This window comes from Chironomus tepperi, unplaced genomic scaffold (assembly GCF_022539635.2).
Source record: "Chironomus tepperi strain 1889 unplaced genomic scaffold, CSIRO-AGI_Ctep_v1 contig_11, whole genome shotgun sequence".
Classification (NCBI taxonomy): Eukaryota; Metazoa; Arthropoda; class Insecta; order Diptera; family Chironomidae; genus Chironomus; species Chironomus tepperi.
The window spans coordinates 965,455-987,549 of NW_027226133.1; the positions used below are offsets into that span (position 1 = coordinate 965,455).

The following is a 22,095-nucleotide window of genomic DNA, read 5'->3' on the forward strand; positions in this document are numbered from 1 at the left end:
TCGGTTTTATTTGCTAAAAAGAAAATTTTAATTAGAAATTAGTATGCGAATTTTTAAAAATTTCTATTAAAAATTACCTATGTTTATATCTTCACTATGTTTTATTTGTTTGATGCTCTTTATGAGCTTTAATATCACTAAAATACCCATTAAACTTTTCTTATAATACAGCATTTTTAATATTTCAATTATTAAGTCTTAAATTGTACTGACGCTTCACACTTTTTTTACTAATAGAAATATATTAAAATTCAATACTAAAATATTAAATTTTAATATAAATTTTAATACTAAAATATTAAATTTTAATATGGAAAACTATTAAATGGTAAAATATTAAATTTTAATACTAAAATGTTGAATTTTAATATAGTGGTATTAAAATTTAATAGAAAATTTTAAAACTTTTGGATTGTTTACAAAAAGTTAATAAAAAACTATTAGAATCAAATAAAAAATATTAGAAAATAGCTTAATACAAATCTAATATGAAAATATTACAATTATTTTTATCAGTGTAGGCTCGAAGCCCAAGCAGTTAAATGTATTTACTAGGATACCGCTACGTAAAAACTGATAATGGCAAGACTCAAAGTTGCCCTGACGGCATCGCGACAAAAGATTTCGTCTCATTTTTGTAACGGAACAGCCTTAAAAGCTTCGTAATGGAGCTTTTGTGCCGTTCAAGTATATAACCTTACTTAGTCTACCCAGCTCCAAAAGATTCTTAGCTGTTTGCTAATTTATACAGGTAAAAAAGACTGCATATCCTCCAGCTGTGTAGCTTTTTCCACGAATCACAAGAAAGTCTTCATGTTTTGATTGTTCAATAAATTTTTCATAAAAATCATCTTTGCTTAGGATGTTTTTGAGTAATGTTCTTAAATATATTTTAAATCCTAATAAAAGGATTTGATCCTGATTTTTCGATAATACCCAACGGGTGGAATAAGAAGTCATGATGAAAAAAAATATAATCTTGAGATTTTGATCCATCAATAACAGAATATTTTGTTTAAAATAAAAATTTCTTGGAATTTCCCTCAATTTTTTAATGCTATTTGCATTGCATACGATGCTAAGCTATTGAATATTCACTAAACACAAGAGAAATATCATTATTAAAATGTCAAATGCATAAAATGCACTAGCTCCTATTAAATATATTTAAACATAATTTTCCTACTCGTTCCTTATTCCCATACAATAAATTGATATTTCTATCGCAGACAGAATATGAAGTGAAATTTAACGCTCAATTGAAATTTCTTCCTTTTTTTCTTCGACTTTATTCTTGTATTTTTCCCATAAAAAATCATAACAGTCTCCTTATTCGACATTATGAATTCATATGGTACATACAGTTAAAAAGTAAAATAAAAGAATATTTTCCTTATTTTTTTGGAGATGGAAGGGTGCGGTGGGAACAAATTTATGTGCATTGTTGGCAGTTTCCGTCTTTAAACTCCTTCAAGCATTGAATTTGAGTTATTTTTTGAAATATATGGACATAATTTTACTATATGTTGCTTAATCTTCCTCATACTGTTGTTCTCATTATGATTTCTTCATGTCCAACTGTTGTAATAGAAAATGAGCAGCATAAGCAAAAAACAACATGAGCAACACAAGTTGTGGTTGATTTTTTAGATAGAGAATCAATCCAGTATGCTTGTAGTGACGTAGAATATTTTATATTATGTAATAAAGTTTGTGTTACTGAATAAAATTTAAATTTAGGGAGGATGGAAGAATGACAACATTGAAAAAGGAATATTTTAATTGAATTGGAACTGTAACATTATGATATTAAATAAATAAACAATCAAAAATGAAATGTTCAGGAATGTTCCATAAATTGTCAAATGTAGACATGTACAAAAAGTTACAGTAAAACTTACACGTAGATATTGACTGAATTAAGTTAGCAAACTGAGTTGGAATTGAATAGGAACTTTAATAACCCAGTGGTTGAACGATAAAAAATTAAAAATGTAAATTATTATATTAAAGTTAAACGATGAAAAGGCATCAGTGGCCTAAATGGTCATGGCCTAAAAGGCATCAGTGGCCTAAAGCGTGGGCCTTACTTGCCAAAGGTATGGGATTCAATCCCAGATCATGTTTATCTGTACGAAGCTTGATTCGAATATTGGATGCAGTTTTAGGAAGATTTTTAGGTCATGACACATATTGTATTCTACCACTGCTAGGTATTCATGAGAATTATATCCAGTATCTGGATGATTTTCTTTACGAAATCTTGCGCACACGATTTGTAACTGGATAAACTGGAGAGTACATCAGGTCCTTATGACGTACTCGTGTCCTTACAATGTACAGAGACGTACAAGTGGTTTGGACATTGTAAACTATAGGTAGTATAAAGGTGCAATGTGTGCCGCCTCCTGTAGAAGCTATTGATTCTAATCTCATTAGAAATCTCTTAAAACTTAACAAACAATCAAGATTTCAGAACTCTTAAAAACAAAAATATCTATAATAAGAACAGAAAATTAAGTTTAATCCATAGATCCTGAGCAAAAACGAAAATCATTAATTATTCATCGACTAAAAGGACCAAAAAAGGAAAAAGAAGAAAAATAAAATGAAATGGAAGCCTTAAAAATTATTTTCGGTTTGTCTTAAAGGTTCAAGACTTTCGAAAATAAAAAGTAAATAAATATAATATGGATTCAGTGAATATATCCATGTACAGAAGGTCACAGCAAACACTAATAAACTTCAGAGGGTGAGATTTATGTATTTCTAAGAAGAATCTGTTACTGCTGCTGCTTTTAGCCCACTTAACAACATAAAATTATTTTTCATGAATCCTTTTTCGTCTCTCAAAGTGTTTCTCATCTCCTTCACTTGTAAGCTGTAATCATGATATTACACTTAATAAAAGGTAAAATTTATGATGTTGAGATTTAAAAAAAAAATGATTGCTTATTCGTTCTTTTATTAGCTTGTCTCGTCATGTCTTGGCATGGTATTTTTTGACACATATAAAATTGATACTTCAAAGTTTAGATGATTATGAGATAAATAAATTGCTACATATGAGCACCCTTAATTTTCAAAAGCTGCTTTTGTCAGCTTTGCATTAAAGTAAATTGAATTGGGAGGTTGCGTATTGTATGGCAAGTAAATGTTATGTTCCTTTTAAAAGCTGGATATTGCTCATTAAAACAAACATTTCTTTGGTTTGTGACAGTTAAAGTTAATGGAAAATTCGGAATTTCCAAGATTTTCTAAAAGCTTCTCAAGTTTCTTTACTTACTCAAAATAGTCAACTTTGATAATAATTCCTTGAACTGAACTGTGTAATTACTTTACAGTATATACCAATTATTATGTTAGTTGCTATTCATAGCCTTGTAAAGTTCAAAAAGTTTAGTTCGCAAGATGGTAATTCTTGGAATATTTAGAATACTAAAATTAACGAGGGAAGCCTGTTACATTATGGAAATATCAATTTAGCGACTTGTACATCCTTACTTTCTGTAAAGCCTTCATTATTATCATACAGTTTCAAAAGTTGAGCTCGAAATCGACTTAAATTTCAAAGTTTTGTTATTCTTTTGTCTTCCGAAAGCTGCAAACCAGAGCGATTCGTTTGCCAAGTCTTGACTCCATGGTCATTACTGAGCTCCTTCTACTCAGAATCAAATACTAAATAAGTTGAATTCAGAACATTAATATACCTTAAGTAACTTCAAATCATGATAAAAGTGAAATTAATATTTGGATTTAAACTTCAAACCTAAAGCAATCACTCGTGATTCTTAGTAATATTCACTAAATTATTCCAATCAAAAAGATCCTTAAAAGCCTCTCTATAACATCACATCAACAAAATAAATGTCATGGATTTACCATTAAAATTAAGAAAATAAATTCGTGCATGAAGATTTGATTAAATCTATTCAATTTGATTTAAAATTCGGTTCATAAATTGAGTATAATATGTGGTTATATGCTCCCATAGCAGCACAAACAAAAGATATCTAACCCAAACGACGAGGTATTTAATTTAATTAAAATAAAATATTATAAAGTGTCAATTACTCTCATTTATAATATTAATGATAAACTAAAATTTTGAGTAAAAAGGATTCACACAACAAACAAGCATTAATATACAGGAAATTATAAAATTAATCGACGTTATCGAGCGACTTCAGCGCATTTTTGTCTCAGCCATCAGTAATTTGCGAAAAAAAGAATCAATTTCCAATTAACGGTTTTTCATAATTCAAATTTTCTAATTGTTGTTAAAAATTTAAATTTTCTGAAAAAAAAAACGCTTTTAAAAATGATTTTATTTTGCTTATTTAATGAAAAATCATTAATTAACGTGATTTGAGATGGGTTTTCGCTTCCAGATCAATTAATACCGGAATAACTCGATGGCACAAAGCTAATGCTTTAAGTTAGAGCTTTCTGCGAGGTCTGGTTGCCGAGATCTCGTTCCTTATACAGCTACTCAGCCAGCAAACCGAACAAAGTGTATAATTATGCGCCCTAATTTCCCCAAAACTGTACTAAAAAGGATGGATGAGAATGAGTATGAAATTTTATATCATTGCCTTTTTGTAGAGAATACTCAAGAGATTATCTACCGGATAATATTCAAGTCAGCGCCAAACATTTCAAAAAACAAAAAAAAAATGTTTTTCATCCAAAATACGTCAGTTTTAATGTGATGAGCAATTAATTTATAATTAAGGATTGCTTTTGCTTTTAAATACCGGAGACTTTTAGAGTGATTAAAATTACTCTCATAGAAAGTATCACGTCACAAGCCTCTTCGGAATGAAAGGAAAAGAAAGAAAAAAAAATAATTTTCCTTTTTTTCTCTGTGATTCGAGTGGCATTGAACATGTTTCCTTTCATATTATTGTAAGGCTGAATGGATACGTTAAGCACATATATGGTAGTTTAATAGTAATATGTTGAAGGAAAGTGAAAAGCATAGGAGTAAGTACAATCACGAAGAGAAAATGTTTGAAATTGATGTAAAGCATGAAAATTGAACATCTCAATCATATCACGCAATGAAATGCTTGTATAAGGAGGAAAAAGTACAATAAGGGTGTCAGTAGCATAACAAAGAAACAAACCTTTTTTTCATTTCCAATCCAAAAATATATTCTATCTGCTTTCAACAATCAATGCTCTTGAACTGACAGCATGAAAATTTATGTAGTGCTAAAAGAGGTTAATATCAACAATATAAGATTAACCCCTTTCGATGCAACCGTATAAATCACTGTCTTTTTTCTCCCATTGCATACATATTCAACGGAATAAAGTCGGAAGCTTCATGATAAGTCAGTAAGAGAATTTCAAATTGTAGAATAAAAAGAAGAAACTTTTTTTTTTTTATTTTTAACTTTGTAAAACATCAAGCACTTTTATGTAATGTTGCGGAAATGTACAGTATAATGCAGATTTTTTTATTTCATTTCTGAATTCATTTAAAGGTAGAAAAAGTTCAATTTATACTTTTTTTTCTATACATACAATGGAGACTGTACCTCAAGTCTCGGGGAATACAGCTATACAGCTTTCATGAAAAACGAGAGAAAGAACTGCACAGATTCAAGCTTTTGTAAAAATGTATTTTTTCCTTTATTTCTATGATTGCGCTAATTAAATTAGGTATAGTAAACACAAATTAAATATAACTACAACTATGAAATACAACTCTAAAAACTTTATACATTCTCTCCGTTGGCCTCGTTGGCCTCTTGAAATATTGAGCACTGTGTGTTGAAATATTCATTGCTTGAATTTACAGCATTTGAAAGATGAAACCTTAAATAGTGCGATCGGCTCGTTCGTCTCGATATTTCACGGGTTTTCTCTGACCTACAAATGTGACGTAATAGAGGCGAATAATCGACATTTTTTGCTCGTGTATTCGAATTCAATGAGCATATTTCATCTGATATGGAGCTGTTGAAATGGAAAAAGGAATGAATTAGGTTATTTTTTTGATTTCAGAATGAAGTGCTTGAGGAAAATAAAAGAAGAAAGAATTCAAAAGGCAGAAATATTGAACCTTTAAATTATATACTTTAATTCTTGTTTCATAGTCAATTACCTGCTTATTATCTGATGTGGTTTCCATTGAGTAAAATCATTTTGATTATCCGTTTTCAGTAAATTACTTTGCTTAAAAAAATTTGCCATCTCATTCATTAAATTGTGTTGATGATAAGAAATTTCATTGCTGTCCGATATTTGCTGTGAACATGAAAGGAATGCTGAATAGTCTGAAATAATTGATGACTGAGAACGCAGTGTTGATAAATCCTTTCGGCTATGAAAAGCCAATTGACTATCCTTTTGAAGCCTATTTTCATTTTTCGTATTGCCAAATAGTTCCATTAAACTACCGTTATTCGCACTCTCACTTCGTACGAAAAATTCAATTTCATTGATTGTTTTTCGCAAATCGTATCTATTAGACTTGTATAAATATTCTATCTCTGTCTCATCAATTTGATAATTTGCTGTTGCAATACTAATCAATGATAAATATTTGGTCACAGAACCTCTCGGACTATTGTAAATAATTTCATTATGCTGTATAAACTTTTGCAAATGTTGACAATTTGAATCGTTTGTGGTTAATATAACAGGTCGTTTACTAATATTGATTAGTTGTTGTATGGATGATATAAAACCATCATCATTTTCGAACATTAGCTCTGCATCTTCTATCAATATTATGGTCTTTTTGTCAACCACATCACTTTGAAAATTATCTAAACTTGATTCATCATCCATTAAGTTTTTCTCAACCCTATGTGACTGTGTTGCTTCTAATAGATCTTGCAATATTTTCTTGCCATTTCTCTTTGAACCAGCATTAATTTCAATGACCTCATAATTGAGATCATTTGCTAATGCATAAACACTAGATGTCTTTCCACTACCATTCTTACCCGAAAGTACTACACAATTACTCATACCTCTCATAGACTGACGTGAACTACTGTCATCTGATTCATAATTGTCGTATTTTCCGCTTTTATCATTCCATGTATTAAGAAATTCTTGTAAACTTTTTACTGGTTCTAAACCAATTAAAATTTCTTCGAAGCTTGTGGGTTTGAATATTTCAACAAAGGATGAATTAAGATGAGAAATTCCATTCTCGTTTCCATCGTCATTCTCTTTTGCGCTTTTTAGTTTACTTAAGATTTGTTTGAAACATCTATTAACCGGAAAAGTTCCACTAGTATCTTTTATTTTTCTTACGGCTTCTTTGATGTCGATAATTGCTTTACTCTCTTCTTTTTTCAGTCCATTATCCTTTATCACAGAGTTATTATAGTCTTCATTGCTGCAATCAGTCAATAAGCCACACTTCATCAGCATGTCTTTAGTAATTGTTGGGCTATCTTCATCTTTTTCAATTATTCTTATTTTTGATTTACTATATAAAGATTTATCGTCAATACATTCTTCATAGTCATTCGTTAATTGTGTAATGTGAGATATTTTTGGAAAAGCAATCATGTCATTGGTTGAAATGTCCTCTTCATATTGTCTTTGTTTTTCGATAGGAGCGCGCAAGGTTGAAGGCAATTCTGATAAGAGGAAGCTTCTTCGAGCCTCTAAAACTGCTGGATCAATAGCTGGTTTTGGAACCTTTTTCATAAACAACGGAGCAAGTTTTACATTTTGTTTAGTTTTTTTAACTGGAGAATCTTCGTCTATAAAAACAACATCATCGTCATCGACTGCCTTTTTAGACTTTGGTTTTTTCTCTGGTGATTGCTTATCAGGACTACCTAAAAGTGCAGAATAGTCGATTCTGCTTTTACACGATCTTTTTGGTCTACCTGATTGACTAGTTTCTGGTTGATTTGTATTGTTATTTTGCTCCATATCTTCATTTGGATCTGGTTTTTTATCTAATAAAGTGTCATCAATCTTGTCTATGTTTTTAGTGTTTGGTTTTCTGCCTTTCTTTTCAAAAACTGGTGCAAAATTTGATTTTTCTTCTGTTTTTATATTTAGTTTCCCAATATTATTTGGGGATGAAATAACATTCTCAGTCTCGGATTTTTTTCGTAAAGGTCTTTTCTCAGGCGACTTTTTGTCTGGACTGATAATTAATTGTGAGTAATCAATCTTACTCACGCATGACCTTCTCGGCCTTCCTGACTTATTAATATCATCATGTTCTACAGGTTTCACTGGTGAAATTAGTGATTCATTTTCTGATATTCTTTTTATTTTCTCCTTTTTTGGAGTTACTTCTGGTGTGAATTTCTGTGCTTTCTTTGCAAATAGTGGAGCAAGTTTGATGTTCTCTTTTGGTTCCTCTACTGGTAAATCTAAAATAGAATCTGAATTTTTAATGGTTGATTTACTACTCGATTTAGTTCGATTGGTCTTTTTCTCTGGTGAAGCTTTATCTGGACTTTTAGCGAACATTGAATAATCAATTTTATTTACGCACGATCTTTTCGGCCTTTCAGTCAAAGGACTTTCTGTGTTTTCAATTGTGTTCTCATTTGAATCTAATTGCATTTTATTATCCCTTGTTTTACGCTTCTTGGAACTGGTTTCTAATGGTGTATCATTAATTCTCGTCCTCTTTTTCGTTGAATCTATTATATTACTTGAAACATTTTCTATTTCCTCTAAATGCGGAAGAATCTCAGTACCGTTTGTGATGTCACCATTGCAGGATGTATTTTGAGAATCTTTAATCAATTCTTCTTCGAGCATTGATTTCTCGAACTCAATTCCACTGATATTTAGACAATTTTTAATCTTTTTTGTGTATTTTCTTTTTACTTTTTTACCGCTATCAGTTACTGTTTCAGGTGTTGTAATCACTTTTTGTGTTTGACTAGTTGAATCTGGGCCACTTCTACGCGACATTAATTTCTCAAAAGCATTTACTTTCTGCTTTACACTTTCGTTATCACATTCATTTTCCTCCTTCTGTTTATTTATCGGTGGTGTCTTCATTTTCCAGTTTTTACTCATCAATTCACTAATTAATTTATCTTCTTCATTAGTTGATGCTTCTTGAGATTTGTTTTTGTGACAAGATTTTCTTCTTTTAGCCTTTTTTAGGACGGCCTTCATATTTTCCACAATCTTTTCCGCGTCCATTTTTGTTGCACTAATTAAATTCACAAACTCTCCTAGTCTTAAATATATAATTAAGCTAAAAAATAATCTTTTTCAGGTAGAATAGGTAAATAAAGTTTGGCGCTAAAACAACTGCTAGAATGAGATTCGAAAATTACTGCTAGAAAGTTTCTAAAGGTTTTGATTCGAGCAGGTTAGAATGTTCCCGGGAAATGCAAAACATAAGAAGAATCATTGATGTAGACTAAATGCTACCTAGAAGTATGTGACAATATGTGTAATTAATAAAGATAAATATTTTCCCCAATAAATTTTAATCTCAATTGATTTTTCAATGCTAAATTTCCATTTTCAATGACTGCTGTGTTTCGTAGAAATTTTACAGCTATGTGTCGCTCGGGTCGGTGCTAGAAAAATAGTCAACAAAAAATGTGGAGAAATATTATAAGATTTTCTCGTGGTTCTAATAATATAATTAAGCGTACATATCTGTCAGATGGATATAAATTAGATCAAGAATGGAGTCAGCGCCTGACGACATCAATTCTCCAGAAGATTAATAGTGAAAATCTTTATGTTGATTTAAGTTCAAAATTTCAACAGAAAAAGAAAATTACCGCAATCGATGTAGACATTTATATGAACAAGGCAGACGAGAGAAATGTTGAGGAAGCTGCTGATTTATTGCAGAAACTAAGATTGACATCTCAGGCACATAAAATTCTCGATTCATCTCAGCATGCATTTATTCGATTGGCACAACATCATACAGAAACTTTATTCTCAGTACTAAACAGCCGACTTGATTATGGAGTATTTTTAGACAATTATACAGCTAATCTGTTAATGGATAGTTTTATTAAAGAGAAAAACTTCATGTTAGCAGCAAGAGTTGCCACTATTCAAATGCTTCAAGAGGATATGACACATCCAATAACTCGATACTTGTCACTATATTCATGCTACAAATTCTCAGACAATTTAGAGACATTTACTGACTTAATTCCACCAGCACCAGTGGAAGTTGAGAAAGTTGCACAACCAGTATCTAAGAAGAAGAAGGAAGAAATTAGGAAGCGAGTCGGCTACTTGAGAAATCCGTACAATGATGATCATTTTGACCTAACAAATACAAATCATTTGGTAGGAAAGACGTTCCTGTATCTTGCTGATGAGATCAAGAAAGATGATGAGGCTCTAGCCAACAGCTTCTCCTTATTAGGATATGCATTGTATGAAAAATACGAAGAAGGAAGTCAATTCCTTGAAAAGTCAAAGCAACTGCCAGTCTATAAAGAAGTTTTAGAGAAAATCAGTACTTTCGGAAGTAAGGTAGAAAATCTGGATGAGAATGGACAAAAGTTCTATGACAATGTTAAGAGCCTTTCAAATCAAAAGGATGGCAAAGTTGATGAAGTCATTGAGAACTTTGTCAAGAAAGCTGTAAGTGAAAATGAGTCAAAAGATATCGAGGAACAGAAGAAGGTAAGATCAAGTTAATTATATTCATCCAATAAAGCTAATAAGTATAATTTCTTTGTAGACCTTCCAAAAATGGCTAGAACTCCGCGAACAAACATTAAATAATGAAATAAACAGACTCAAGAGAATTCAGCGACTAGAAGATATCGAGAAATTGCAGGAAGAGATGGACAAACAGGAGCAAAAGTTATGGTTCTTTGAAAACATTGAGAATATCAAGCTTGATATTGAGGATAAGAAAGTCTTCCATCCACAAAGATGGTTCGGCAAAAAGAAGAAGCCAAAGAAGCTTGATGAAAATTACGTACCTCCAGATGTCGAGTCCATTACTCGTGCTAGACGTGCAAAATAATGTAATTTAGAATATTGAATAAAAAAAGCCGTTAATTTAGAATTTTAAATTTTTTGTGTTGATTTTAGAGAGGTTTTCAAAATAATTTAGGTTAAAAAGTTGTAAATATTGCAAAAGAATAACAAAATAATTAATTTGACTGGAATATGAACAAGATTGCAACAAAAAGTAAACACTTCCTCCTTCTTGGACAGTGTTTGCCGTGTCTGAAGCAAAATGCATCAAAAATTCGAGTTAGAAAGATGGTTTTAGACACAAATTTGAATATGGTAAGACATAAAATATTAAATAAATAAAAATTTTGTTAATTTAACCATTTCCTTACAGTATTTTAGAAAGGATAAGATATATTTTGCTCATGATCCAAATAAGATATGTAAATCCGGAGATATAGTGCTAATTAAGGAATTAGACAAAAAGTTTACAACATTAATTACCCATTCTGTTGAGGAAATCGTCTATCCATTAGGAGATGTTGTAGATCCAATTACTGGAAAGAAATGTGTAGTCGGCAAGTATCGTGAACAAATTGATGAAGCCAATGCATTATATGGAAAGAAAGAAACTGCATTTGACTATGATAAGGCACCACCAAGAGGAAAACTTGAAGGAACTAAAGATTTTACACACGGAGTCACTTACATTAAGTATCATGAAGGCGAAGAGGAACAACCATTCGGTGTTTAATAAGTAGAAGCTATAGATATAGTTTAAATAAGAATAAATCGATAGAATTATTATGTAAAACAATATTTATTTGCTTTTAATTCACTTTTAATCTTCTTCATCAAGAAATCCTTTTTCCAGTTCAGCTCCCATAACATTCCATTCAGCATCATCCTCTGAACTGTGCGTGCTGTCGTTTGTTTCCATGTCTGATACTTTTTCTCCTATAATTAATAACGGTTTTGTAAGATTTGAAAAATATTCATTTCGCTCAGCAAACTTAAAGTTCATTTCATTTCAGTTTAAAAATGCCTATTTAAATTTTAATAATTCGTTAAAGTGATCTTACCTCTTCTGAATTTAGCGACCAATGTCTCAGATTCTGATGAACTCTTTGATTTACCAGACTGACTTGACTGATCTGATTCATTTCCATCCTTTCCACTGATGTTGATTGTTTGAAGTAATTTCGATGACGCGTGCCTTTCACATTCAGACCTTTTTCTCTTCCTTAAAACTCGATCGACTTCCGGCGTATCCTCTCGTTCATCATCACTGTCTGTGTCGCTGCTATCGTCCTCAACTTCTGCTTCCATAGATGCAATATCATCATCTGACATTTGCAGGTATGGATTGTTAAATTTCACTTTTTCTGGTTCCCCAGTTATTCTCTCGGGTGAGCAATGTGCTGGTATTTGCCTCATTTTAAGGGTCTTATTTGAACTTATTGGAAATAGTTTTTCTTCAACATGCTCCCATCGTTCCGCACAAGTCCATAGCCATTCCGGTGTAACGATGGAAATCTTTTTATTCTTTTGTGCTTGAAATACTTTTTGTGTGCCTGCTGACGCCGCGACTAAATGTGTCGTCTCATCTGTAATCTCATTGATGACTGTTGCTCCTAAATTCTTAGCAATCAAATACGGTCGACTGTATTCAATCTTTACATTATTCGGAATGAGACCCGAAAACACAATAACCACACCTATCAGTACTTCCGATTTAAGTTTCGGGATTAAATATTTTAAATCGGGTATTTCCTTTGTTTTATCGTATTGTTGATAAAATCGTTCGTGGATCTTTTGTAAAATTGACTCAAGATATAGAAGATAATCGTCTGGATCTTGAACTTCTATCAAATTATCAGGATCAACCTTATCATCGGCATCATCCTTATCTGAGCCATTTTCTTTCATTTCAATGTCAGTCTCGGTTTTCTTTTCATCTTCCTTGCTAATTTCTTTAGTGATGTTTGAATTGAGATCAGCATTTTTCGCATTCATTTCCACGTCAGAATCTTCAGACTTTTTAGTGATGTCTTCTTTATCATTATTTTCAACAATTTTCGTCTCCAAATCAGTTCCTTTATCATTCATTTCAATATCAACCTTTTTCTCATTAGTTTCTTCCTTAACTGGCTTAATATCAGTTCCTTTATCATTCATTTCAACATCAACTTCGGTTGACTTTTTCACAATGGCTTCATCCTTAACTGGTTCAACATCAGTTCCTTTTTCATTCATTTCAACATCATTTGCCTTCTTCTCAGCATTTTCTTTATTATTCTCTTCAACAACTGGCTTAATTTCAGTTCTTTTATCGTTCATTTCAACATCTTTCTCATTCGTCTCCTTAATAGCTGATTCCTCTTTCATTTCAACGTCGACTTCCACAGGCTTTTTCTCATCAGGTTTCTTAGGCTCATCTTGATTGCTTTCAATTTTTTGCTTTTTTACTTTTTGTTGATCATTAAACTTTGAGGTATCTTGGTTTTCAGCAGTAGACTTCTTATTGTTGGAAACTTTAACGATCTTTGGTGATTGTACTTTTGATTTGCTTGCTTTCTGAAGTTTTACGTATTTTTTGAAATCAACACCTTCGCCATCTAATTCCTTTTTAGCAAGATTAGGTGGAGCATTAATGTCGCCAGTATTTTGAAAGAAGTGATATGGTTTGACTTGAATTAAATTTTTTGCATAGTTCCAGACATCTTCACGATCATCAATGATGCACACCATGGAATCACCGCAATCGTCTGGAAATAGAGCCTTCAAATTATCCTTTTTGCTCGTTGCATTAAGACATTCGTCCCTTGATAAGATGCGATGTGAAAATAGACGTCCATTCTCGTCCAAAAAGGTGCAAATCATGTGAGCGTAATTTCTGGCACCAAAAGTGCAAATGTGCAATTCATACATTTGTTCAATTTTTTTGAGGAAATCTAATGTTCCAGGACGTAGTCTTGTGTGATACCATGGCGAACTTGGTCCATAAAGTTGAAAATGATAGACATCCTTAAAATATATCCAGTAAATATTTATAATTCAGTTAAATTAAGCATAAATTAAACTTACTTTTAGATTATTAGGAACAGAGTCATTTGTTGTGTGGATTAATGTTTGATCCAAGTCAACAAGTAAAGCCAATTTACGATCATTCAATAATCTGTCTGTATCCGCGCGTCCAAGCTTCTTTGCCAATTCTTCCGAAACTTTTAATTCTGGAATCGAATGAATCATTGGTACAGATGCTTTTGATGATTTAGCCATATCAATTTGTTGTAAATCGGTTCCACAATCCGCACATAAATCCAGTAGAATTGTAGTATGAAAACATTCTTTAATTTCAAGTAGCGGCGAGCTATAAACAATTAGTCAAAGGTTAGAATTGTTCAATTTAGAAATTACAGTAAATTGCTACCTTTTAGGCACAATAGCACCTTCCTTATGCAATAAACTCTTGACTGTGCCGCATGTTGTATTTTTTAAGCGTTCAACATTCTGTTCATCGCCATTTTCATGATACAGCAACAGAACTGATCCATTTGATACTTGTGATCCTTTGTGTACAATCCATTTTACAATTTTTATGTCTTTATTCGGCGATAAAACCTTTACATTATCGTTACTCATTATAACTCACGGGTTTTTATGATTAAAATTATTTTAAAATAATTTAGTTTCATGAATTTTGACTATGTTGTTGTTTATACTATTGAAATTATAGAGGTTCTTAATCTGACTGATTCCGACGATTTTACGCACGAGTCATAAAATATAATTTTTTTTCACATTATAAAAAGTTAACTAAAGTAAGTAAATACTGCACTAAAATTAATTAAAATACTACCAATTTGTTCATAAACACGAGTTCTATCGAGTGATATAGATTATGGATTGTAAAATACTGAATTAAGCTAGAAAATTGCAATTGAAAATTCTATCGAACAAGTGGCTTTTTTTCTTCATTTTTTTTTCTTATGAAATATTTAATTATTTTTACAGACCAAAAATTATGGCAGATGAAGACATTTCATTGAATGAAGACCAACTTCTAGACAATTTGGACGATGCAAATGGCGATTTACTCACAGAAGTAAGATTAATTAATCATTTACTGGATGTTTGATAAACTTAAATAAATAAATTATTTCCCCCATTTAGGAAGACTCAGGCATGCAAATTGATCCAGAATTGGAAGCAATAAAAGCTCGTGTAAAAGAAATGGAAGAAGAAGCTGAAAAATTAAAGCAATTACAATCTGAAGTCAATAAGCAAATGACGCTTGGAAGTCCAACGTCTTCAACACCTATATTGTCGGTTGAGGAGAAAATGGAGATTGATAACCGTTCAATATACGTCGGAAATGTGGACTATGGGGCAACTGCTGAAGAGTTAGAGGCACATTTTCATGGTAAGGCTGTTTATTTAATTAAATAATGCACAATTTATTAATAATTTTAATTAATGTAGGTTGCGGAAGTATAAATCGTGTAACAATCCTGTGTAATAAGCTTGATGGACACCCGAAAGGTTTTGCATATATAGAATTTGCATCAAAAGATTTCGTTGAAACCGCCTTAGCCATGAATGAAACTCTCTTTAGAGGTCGTCAAATTAAAGTCATGTCAAAGAGAACTAACAGACCTGGATTGTGTACAACGAATAGGTAATTAGAGTTAATTTAAAATTAAGGCCATTGATTATACATGTTACTAAATAATAAGAATCCCTAGAGGGATGAGAGGACGTGGTGTGCCTCGTGGGCGTGGTGCTGCATGTTGTCACGGAACGCATGGAAGAGGACGAGCATCCAGAGTGATGTAAGTTAATTACATTGTGTTAAATGAATTAGACATGACTAATCACAAATGTAATACAATTCACAGGGGATATCGCGGACGTGGAGTGAACTACTATTCTCCATATTAAACATCTATATTATCAACATTACCTACTTAGCTATTTTGAAGATGATGAGAATAAAAAACATTTCTAGGTATATAAGCATTCTTTTCTACGTCAACTTTTCTCCTGTATCATTTTAATAGGTGAGTAATATTACTGTATTTATTTACGTGTCATTATATTTTTCATATTTCATAAATTTGAGTGTGATAGTTAATTTCACTTGAGTCGTTTATGCTGGCCATAAACAGACTTTAAAGTGATATTTAAGTACAATAAAACATTTATTTAAATTTTTGCAATATATTTTTATCATTTTTGAGTTTATTGCAAGAGTTTTGTTTAGTATTGGGGATATTAGTTCGATTAATTATGCTAATTTTGAATAAATTTTGAAAATTAACAAATTTGTTTCGTTAAATTTTAACGACATTTTCAAATTCAAATTTTCATAGAAATAAAGTTCAGTTTTTGAACCTGAAATAAAATTTGAACAAGTTCATTTCATTTCAGTTTGTCTTGATGAAATTTGAATTTATAAAAACCGTTAAAACTTTAATTCTAGTTATTTGAAACTTTTTAAACTTACAAGTAGTATTTTTGAATCCTAACGTCAACTAGAGCTGATATCCCTTAATTTTATGTTTTATTTACATTCAATTTCTCTTTGTATTAAACCATTTCATACAAAGATTGAGATTAAGTTCTAAAAAAATATTTATTTTTAAGTTTTTTATCCTTATTTGATTTTTAAGAACCTACTATATTAATTTTTGCAGATTAAAAAAAAATTATATTAAATTTTTTTGCTCAAAAAACATTATTTGCCCGCATTCAATGAAAAGAAAGTAGAAAAAAGATGGAAAAAAAGAAAAAGTTAAATAAATAAAAAAAAGTTCAATGGAACCGAGAAAGGTTTTTGCAAAGCATACACGAAATAATGTTTTTTGACATTATACACAAATAAAAAAAATCCAAAAATCCAATCAAGATGAAAAAAGGACAAAAAATTTCAACAGAAGAAGAAAAATTCCAAAAAAACAAAAAAGAAATAAATGGAGATACAAAAGATACAAAAAAAAGAAAAAGATTGAAAAGAAAAATAAAGATAATTAAATAAAAATTAATGAAGTAAAAATTTCAAGTAAAAATAAAAGAATTTGTATAAAAAAAATAAGCAAAACTTTCATTTAATTATAACTTAAACTTGTCTACATTTATTAGTCATTTACGTCTATGGTGCTAGGTCGAGTTGTCTTCCCAGCAAATTGCGACGATGGTCGCTCAGTTGAAGGTGGTCAAGATTTTCGTTGCTTGATTGAAATCACAAATCGCTGAGGTACATACATTGGATCTGAATAACCATTAGCATATGTCGAGTCTTCAAACAGCACTTCATAGTCATGCTTTGCATTCGAAGGTAAATCGTTGATTATTGCTGAAATTAAAATTATATTAAGTAACAAAAATATGACTTAAATCCAAGATAAGTCATACCTTTATAAAAGCAAGTCGTTTGAGGATACAAGGCCATAACGACTGTTCCTTTTGGAAATAGAGCATGTATATCAGTTTCTGGATTCGCACGATATAACGGCAGTGGAATGACTCGACGTTTGCTGAGAATATGTCTTGGTTTTTGTTCCTCGTCGATGTCATGAACTTCATACTTTTGTGTGTGATGCGAGTAGCTAATCCTGAATAGAAATATGATTATTAGGATATATTAAGCTCCTTAGTTCCTAAAATACTTACACTTCAGCCATAATCTGTAACAAGAAAAAATAAATCATCAGAATCATTTCATATACTCAAATTCATATCCATTTCCTTACCCAGTTCTCTTCATCACTTCCTTTATCAACGACTTTTGTTAGTGCGGCGACCATATCTCCTGCTTTTGCTGTATATTCAGCATTCGCTGGAATACATCCAACTAACTGTGGAACTTTTTCTCCTGGCTTGCTTACATACAATGGTAAAGTCTGTGCTGAGATTTGTAGCATTTTCATCAATTGTCCCTTCCTGAGCATTTCTTTTTGACCAGAATTTCGTGCATGAATTCTGCTTTCATTACGAATTGAATGAATTTCGTAAATTTTAGACAAAGCTTGTCGAATTAGACGCTAGAATTAAAATTTAATTCATGAATATGTCCAAAACATACAGTAAGTAACTTACTTCTTCCTTTTCAGCATCCTGCATAGCTTGTTTGATGGTGCTTGGATTATTATTTTGAGTTAATTTATTTATTCCAGCTTCTGAGTGATTTCGCGCTTCTTCTATCTCATGTATTAATGATTGAATGCCTCTCAGCCGCTCCTGTATCTTCGTTTGTCCTTGCATGGTGATATAATGGCTTTAAACCAGCAAAACCACTAATTTATATTATTTTGCCGAATTAAAAATCTGTAAACAAAAACTTCAGAGTTCGTTGAGAATTTCAAATTTTTTTTGACCGTTAAAAGCTGTAAGATAAAAAAAATTTAAAAGTCGTCAGATTTGAAAAAAATTAAAATTTTTATTAGCTAATTTCATTTATCTCTAGATTATTCACACACTCAAATTCATTTTTTAAACACCCATCAGAAAATCAAACAGTTTAATTCACTATAATTTAAGAATAATTGATTAATTAAAATGATATTTGACGTTTAGCTTTGAGGACTTGTGATGATGGAGTGCTGGTTTTTAGTGTATTAAGATTAGATTCGCTGGTACTAAATAATTTTTTTGTTGAATTATCCCGAGCATTGCTTGAAAAATTTTCTCTTAAAACATTCTCGCTATTCTTCGACGAACTTATGTTTAATGATGTGTCACTTCCGCTTTTGTCAAATGTCGAACTCAGTATACTGTCGCTGTTCTCATTAAGGCTAAACGACGAGCAGGAACTGGACATTAATAAAAGCGATGAATTCTTTCTAATAAAATGATTCTTTTGATAATCATCATGTCCTATATATCCAGAAACTTTTGTTGGATTTTGTGCTTCAAGTTTAGTCTTCGTCATGTGATAAATCTCATCAAAGGAACGACCTTGTATGACGTAAAAGACCATAAGATTTGAAAATTTTGTCATTTGCGCACTCATGCTGTTTGATGGATTATAAAATTCAGTAAAGATTTTCTTCACTAATTTACAGAGTGTCGACATATATTCCTTAAATTTCTCATGATCTCTATTAATCTGCTTCGATTGAAGTGCTGATGATGCAGTCCATAATAATTTCTGTAAAATAAATGAATTATTTAATATTTTTTAAAATAATTTAATTAATTTATGCTTAACATACCTTTTTCTCAGTGTCTGAGAAGGGTTTTCTAAATCCAATAGTACTGCTACTGCTACTTTTACTGCTTCCAGCAATTGATTGATTAAGAACAGCTTCAGATTGCGTCCTATAATATAATGTCTTTCTGAAATGTTCATCTAAAGATCCAGAAGATGATGTAGGAGCAATTGAGAAGCTTTTACTTTTCAACATTTTTGAAGGAGATTCCAGTCTCCTTGATTTTCCGTATTTATTTTCAACATCTGGTGACGGTGATCGCTTACGTTTTGCATTTTGTGGCGGTGAGAATAAAGTTCGTTTTGGTAACTGTCCTCGTGTAGGTAATTCTCGGTTTAATCTTGATAATGTTGAGGTATCGTTCTTAGTTTTCATTGGACTAATAAATAGTGCCCGTTTTGATGACACAGCACTTTCTGGCTTTATTGAAACTTGCAGAGCCTGTCTTTTTGCTGATCTTGGTGTCTTTCGCTTTCCTGGTGTCTTTTTCTTCGCTGAAGTACGCTTCTTCTTTTGATAAAGTTTCCTATTTAAAATAATAATATCAAATTAGTTAAAGTCCGTTAAATTAGAATTTGAAAAGTTAGTTCAAAATTTGAACTTCAAAAGTCATTACAATTTAAAAAGGAAAAATTCGTTAAATTACTTACGATTTATCCACAAGTAATTGATTGCTATTGGCGAATGTTTTATGACTAGTGGTCGCCGATGATGATTTCAAGTTAGCTGATGAGAATATCTTTCTTCTATTTGCTAAATGACTAAGTCTGCTACTCGGTGATTGTGTCAATAATCTGTTAGAAAGGAAAGAAATTGCAGCCAATTAGTAAATTGAAAAAGATTAAAAAGACCTAAAAATAACTTACTTTAATTTTTCTATCTTCTTTTTCGCACTTGATGGTCCAACTTTGTGATTATAAGATGACGTTGTCTCTGCTTTAATGAATCTCTCGACATATTTTACAGTCATATATTCAATTTGTTCACAATCTGTGCTTCTATTGTAGAGAATACCGTGTGCTTTTACATCCAATATTTCCGGCCATTCCATAGATTTAGTTTCGTTGAATGGATGGGATGGAATAAACATCATGTTACTTTGAATTGGAGTAAATGACTCTGTTGGCTTATCCAAATTTCTTTTATATATTGCAATCATTTCACTTAAAGATAATGGTAAAGTAGCTATTGAAGGTGGTGGACGTAATTCCGATAATGATGATTGAAACTTTTTCAACAAGAAATCATCTCGGTCCTTCAATGTAGGCATTGTTGTATTATTTATAGTTATTTTAGTCTCGCTAGTATTGTCACAGTTAAGATTAATTGTATCATGATAATCATGTGCGTCTTCCTGATCATCACTTTCTTCTTCGTCTTGATATTCCACAACAGGCGATTTTTCATTTTCATTAATGAACAACATTTTGGTGCTATCCTCTTGCTTTAATAATTCAAAACTTTCATTTCTCAATTTTTCATTCTCATTTTCAGACTCGTCAGCATTATTTATACATTCCTGTATCTCGTCCTGTTCATTTGCGATATTTATACATTCTTCCATTACAGGCGATGCAGTCTTTTCAATTTTTTCATCATTTTTCTTTAAAACTAATTGACTTTCTTCACTCAGCACTGATGCTGTTGTTGTCAGTTCTGGAAATTTTCCATTAAATGATAACTCTTGATTGTTATTTTCATTTTGTGTATTGCATGATATATTGAGATCCATTGCATTGCAGCTATCGTCCAGTTGATGATTAAAAGTCATTCCGCTACTATTATTAAGGATATTATAATGTCTCGGATCGGAGTTATTAAGGACTAAAGAGTTTGAAAATTTCATATTTTGGTCGGATATTGTGGACGAATTTTCTTCTGTCGATATATTGGATATGTTTAATGGATGAGGTAGTACTTTTTTGATTCCATGATCAAAATTGTATAAATTGTCAGCACGTTCTTGAGTAAATCCAGGAACAATCGGCATCCAACTATAAACTAAAGGTGCTGTGCTGTATTGATTATAATAATCATATTCTGGCTCATAACTTGGAGCAGCTACTGGACATGTGCTATGTATATTCGGGAAGATTCCTTCTTCCGCTGATGTATTGTACATTTCATAGTCACTTCCAACATTTGATAGAATTAGATTGCTTATGGCATATCCATTATTAAAGTCTAAATTCATAAAACGATGTGCAGTAATATCTCCAGCCTATATTAAATAAAGAATAATTATAAGTAAGAGAATTTATTAAGAAATTCCATCACAAAACTTACGGAACTTGAAGATGTCGCTGATCCAGATGAAGGCGATTCATAGCTATTGTTTATTTTGTGTGGTGAATGGTCTCTCATCTTAAATATTTCTAAATAGTCAAAAAAATGATTAAAATGGACAATTAGTAACATAGAATACGTAAATTATAAAAAAGAAGAAGTAAGGCGCGTTCTTTATCACTTAATTTTTTCCTATTTAACCTAAACTTACCTTTTTCTATGAATTCTCTACTATTTTTTATATTTTAATGCATTATCTTCACATAAACTAGTTATTGAATGTATTTTTACTATAATTAACTATTCACAGAAGTCTTAAAACATAATATCGCATAAAGGAATTTTTATGGATCAAAAAAATGCTAACTTTTTTACTTATTTTCACTATTTCCGTTCACTTCTTTATAACTTTAACTATATTGATCGATGCTTATGATCAATATAATTAAGTTAATTAACTTTTTACTACAAAATATCAGCCTTTTACCTAATTAATTTAATAAAAACTCTTTTCTTGATGTTAACGAATTTTTTGTTGTGAGCGGTTCAGTTTTTTTAGATTTTCAAATTTTAGGGGAACGTTGATTTCGATGTTTAGTTTTGTACTAATATCAACTTTATTTCTCGATTCTCTTTTATTTGATAAATAAAAAGAGATCGCAGGTAAGTTTATTAATATTATTGTTTTGATAATATT

At 31.1% G+C, this 22,095-nt stretch overlaps 6 protein-coding genes across 7 annotated transcripts; 3 read left to right on the forward strand and 3 right to left on the reverse strand.

Annotated features, from left to right (window-relative positions):
• Nucleotides 1–5,616: 5,616 nt before the first annotated feature.
• LOC139087001 (ATPase family AAA domain-containing protein 5-like) lies at nucleotides 5,617–14,609 on the reverse strand. Its single transcript, XM_070635693.1, has 7 exons — nucleotides 14,333–14,609; nucleotides 13,987–14,272; nucleotides 11,982–13,926; nucleotides 11,789–11,856; nucleotides 10,945–10,949; nucleotides 6,116–9,220; nucleotides 5,617–5,967 (listed from the first exon to the last, which is right to left on the reverse strand). Exons 1-7 carry the CDS (start codon nucleotides 14,542–14,544, stop codon nucleotides 5,727–5,729), a joined length of 5,862 nt encoding a protein of 1,953 aa, XP_070491794.1. The 5' UTR covers nucleotides 14,545–14,609; the 3' UTR covers nucleotides 5,617–5,726.
• Nucleotides 9,529–11,015, forward strand: LOC139087232 (small ribosomal subunit protein mS27). The gene is made up of 2 exons (XM_070635987.1): nucleotides 9,529–10,617; nucleotides 10,676–11,015. The coding sequence occupies exons 1-2, from the start codon at nucleotides 9,562–9,564 to the stop codon at nucleotides 10,964–10,966; spliced, it is 1,347 nt and encodes a 448-aa protein (XP_070492088.1). The 5' UTR covers nucleotides 9,529–9,561; the 3' UTR covers nucleotides 10,967–11,015.
• On the forward strand, nucleotides 11,052–11,716 carry mRpS17 (mitochondrial ribosomal protein S17). Its single transcript, XM_070636000.1, has 2 exons — nucleotides 11,052–11,235; nucleotides 11,294–11,716. Exons 1-2 carry the CDS (start codon nucleotides 11,113–11,115, stop codon nucleotides 11,651–11,653), a joined length of 483 nt encoding a protein of 160 aa, XP_070492101.1. The 5' UTR covers nucleotides 11,052–11,112; the 3' UTR covers nucleotides 11,654–11,716.
• A 44-nt stretch (nucleotides 14,610–14,653) lies between the features above and the next one.
• Nucleotides 14,654–15,962, forward strand: Pabp2 (poly(A) binding protein nuclear 1). Of its 2 annotated transcripts, none has more exons than XM_070635863.1 (6): nucleotides 14,654–14,723; nucleotides 14,917–15,007; nucleotides 15,076–15,325; nucleotides 15,385–15,580; nucleotides 15,639–15,734; nucleotides 15,801–15,962. In XM_070635863.1, exons 2-6 carry the CDS (start codon nucleotides 14,927–14,929, stop codon nucleotides 15,841–15,843), a joined length of 666 nt encoding a protein of 221 aa, XP_070491964.1. In that variant the 5' UTR covers nucleotides 14,654–14,723; nucleotides 14,917–14,926; the 3' UTR covers nucleotides 15,844–15,962. The 2 variants fall into 2 exon arrangements, with proteins under 2 accessions (XP_070491964.1, XP_070491972.1); XM_070635871.1 differs by having other exon boundaries at nucleotides 15,648–15,734.
• A 1,016-nt stretch (nucleotides 15,963–16,978) lies between these two features.
• On the reverse strand, nucleotides 16,979–18,237 carry Sgf29 (SAGA-associated factor 29). Its single transcript, XM_070635852.1, has 5 exons — nucleotides 18,001–18,237; nucleotides 17,655–17,945; nucleotides 17,575–17,588; nucleotides 17,317–17,516; nucleotides 16,979–17,257 (listed from the first exon to the last, which is right to left on the reverse strand). Exons 1-5 carry the CDS (start codon nucleotides 18,163–18,165, stop codon nucleotides 17,118–17,120), a joined length of 810 nt encoding a protein of 269 aa, XP_070491953.1. The 5' UTR covers nucleotides 18,166–18,237; the 3' UTR covers nucleotides 16,979–17,117.
• An 83-nt stretch (nucleotides 18,238–18,320) lies between these two features.
• mi (minus) lies at nucleotides 18,321–21,935 on the reverse strand. Its single transcript, XM_070635897.1, has 6 exons — nucleotides 21,610–21,935; nucleotides 21,399–21,487; nucleotides 19,979–21,333; nucleotides 19,763–19,906; nucleotides 19,116–19,638; nucleotides 18,321–19,051 (listed from the first exon to the last, which is right to left on the reverse strand). Exons 2-6 carry the CDS (start codon nucleotides 21,474–21,476, stop codon nucleotides 18,455–18,457), a joined length of 2,697 nt encoding a protein of 898 aa, XP_070491998.1. The 5' UTR covers nucleotides 21,477–21,487; nucleotides 21,610–21,935; the 3' UTR covers nucleotides 18,321–18,454.
• Between the last annotated feature and the right edge of the window lie 160 nt (nucleotides 21,936–22,095).